This window comes from Electrophorus electricus, chromosome 23 (assembly GCF_013358815.1).
Source record: "Electrophorus electricus isolate fEleEle1 chromosome 23, fEleEle1.pri, whole genome shotgun sequence".
In the NCBI taxonomy this organism is placed as follows: Eukaryota; Metazoa; Chordata; class Actinopteri; order Gymnotiformes; family Gymnotidae; genus Electrophorus; species Electrophorus electricus.
In genome coordinates this window covers 12,049,653-12,052,152 of record NC_049557.1, presented here as the reverse complement: position 1 = coordinate 12,052,152, position 2,500 = coordinate 12,049,653, and the positions used below count along the sequence as shown (strand labels likewise).

The 2,500-nt window shown below is 47.3% G+C and overlaps 1 protein-coding gene across 5 annotated transcripts in view; it reads left to right on the top strand.

Moving 5' to 3' along the window:
- adamts10 (ADAM metallopeptidase with thrombospondin type 1 motif, 10) overlaps positions 1–2,500 on the top strand; it is a 51,476-nt gene that overhangs the window by 5,461 nt on the left and 43,515 nt on the right. For all 5 annotated transcript variants that reach the window (XM_035522177.1, XM_035522178.1, XM_035522179.1 and 2 more), the window contains exon 2: positions 199–606. In XM_035522177.1, coding sequence (XP_035378070.1) covers positions 513–606 — 94 coding nt within the window. In that variant the 5' untranslated portion in view covers positions 199–512. The remainder of the gene's footprint in view (positions 1–198; positions 607–2,500) is intronic.

Below are 2,500 nucleotides of genomic sequence, written 5' to 3'. Positions count from 1 at the left end.
ACTTTCTAAATCCAGTATTGGAATGCAATGCAACTTGGTCAACGATCATGGTTATTTTTCTATGTTCAAATAGATCTACATTTCATAGGGCAAAATTGCTGCTATAGTGTGAAGTCGCACCCTTGCTGTTATCTCTTTGTCTGCCTGTGGCGTTTGTCGTGTTCTGGTGCTGAGTGAGGTCTTGTTTGTTGTCCTCAGGAACGTGTCCCTTCGGAAGTCCTGTTCACTCGGGAACGTCCTCTCCTCGGAGAGAGAGAGAGAGAGAGAGAGGGGTGGACCCGCAGACGAGCGAGGCGACTGGCTGAGCTGCACTGGAGCTGGGGCACACACACATTCACGCAGGCACGCGTGCATGCACACACGCTAAACGACCCACGGGCACGTGCACGGAGGAGCTGCCATGGCCCCAGAATTCAGTGCGTCACTCTGGTGAACGTGGGGGACATCCCAGGAAGTAGACATGTTGGGACGGACAGCTGAGCACCACTGCACTGAAACTAGCTGTAGTAACCATGGAGACGGTGTGGAGGAGCTTGGCCTGTGTTGGGGTCATCGCCATGGTGACTGCTGCACTGGGAGAGAGGGCCTCAGGTCCAGAGGACCAAGGTAATGATCACCAGTTCCTCATTCACTCAGTACTTATGATTTTCCTATACAGGGTTACAGTGTTCTGATTACCCCATACCCAGGGTTACAGTGTTCTGATTACCCTGAGCCCAGGGTTACAGTGTTCTGATTACCCTGAGCCCAGGGTTACAGTGTTCTGATTACCCTGAGCCCAGGGTTACAGTGTTCTGATTACCCTGAGCCCAGGGTTACAGTGTTCTGATTACCCTGAGCCCAGGGTTACAGTGTTCTGATTACCCTGAGCCCAGGGTTACAGTGTTCTGATTACCCTGAGCCCAGGGTTACAGTGTTCTGATTACCCTGAGCCCAGGGTTACAGTGTTCTGATTACCCTGAGCCCAGGGTTACAGTGTTGCGATAACCTCGTAACCACAGTTATAGCGGTATGTTGACCCCGTACCCAGGGTTACAGTGTTAGTTTTACGTTACAGTGCAGCATAAAAGTCAGCATCATTTTCTTATAATTTATTTTCTTCTTGTTTTCTCAATATTTCTTCATGTTTTATAATATTTAATAATGTTTTATAATATTTCGGTAGCTTTAATTGTACATAATTGTACATCTGCTATATGTTTTTTGTAATAACCTAGATTAATGTTTTAATTAGGTTTATGTTTATTTTAACAAGAGACTGGACAGATATGAGGACATGCCAGAGTTGGCATGAGGGTCACGCATGTCTCCGATCTGCCTTCTCCTTTAAACAATTAGGGTAGCCATTCTAGCAGAATTCTGTCACATACCTGCGAGCGATCGTTAAAGTGATGTTTGGAGTGTGCTGGTAACCTACAGCACAAACAGGCACATGTGCGAAAGTGCGCCCATCTACAGGCGGCATAGAGACGGCACTGCACAGGGAGTCAGGAACAGTCCCAGTCACCAGGGTCACGCGGGGCCCCGCGGTTATGGTGGCCTACGTTCAAGACTGACTTCTCAGGCTGGCATGCAGGAACGCGGACTCTTCCTTGAGTCTGGGCTCCACCGTGACTGGATACAGCTGTAGCACATCTGGAAGCAGGAGAGAGAGAGAGAGAGAGAGAGAGAGAGAGAGAGAGAGAGAGAGAGAGAGAGAGGGTGGAAACAGAAAGACAGATATAGAGAGTGGGGGAGGGAGGAAAATGAAGAGAGAGAGACAGACAGACAAATGGCTGTTCTTTCCCTAGTCTGTTTCTCCAAGAACACTGGCTTATATTCATTCATTCCAGTGCTACAGTGCTGATCCTGAATCAGCCCAAGTGCATTCTATACAAGTGCATTCATTATGATGCAAGTGGTAAAAATGGACCCCAGATCAGTAGTTACTTTATATAAAGTTTTCTGAATGTAAAGTTCAGATTTATCAGACTTCTCCAAAGTAAAGATGCTGACGTCAAATCAGTTTCCCATTTATCCTTCGGAAAGAATATTTACATGTCCACGCTGAACCTCAATCGGGATTTGAGTTGGATCTACTGTGCCCCTCACCCTCTTTTCCATATCTACCGAAGGGCTGAGGTACTCTTGGGTCCGGCTGAATTATAGGCAAGTGTGTTCACCTCGGAGTTTATGGTAGCATCCTGCATCTCCCTTGGGCCTCAGCGTTCAGATTAAATGAAAGATCAAAGCCGTTTTCTGTAGAAATGAGCTTCCCCGTGTGTTCCAGTAGGATGGCTCTTCCAGGTATTGTGGTTTAATGTTTAGTTATGATTAGTGCGGACTGTGGTGGTGGTGGGGTCTAGACATGTCCCCGTCACATGACAGTGTGTTACAGGTCCTTCACCTGCAGCATCCTGTTTCTCTGGAACGCTGTAGACGTAGTGAACACTGTAATGTAAAAGTACCCCTACATCTCTATTGTACACTGTAGTTACCCCCAGTAGTTATCCTCACCATT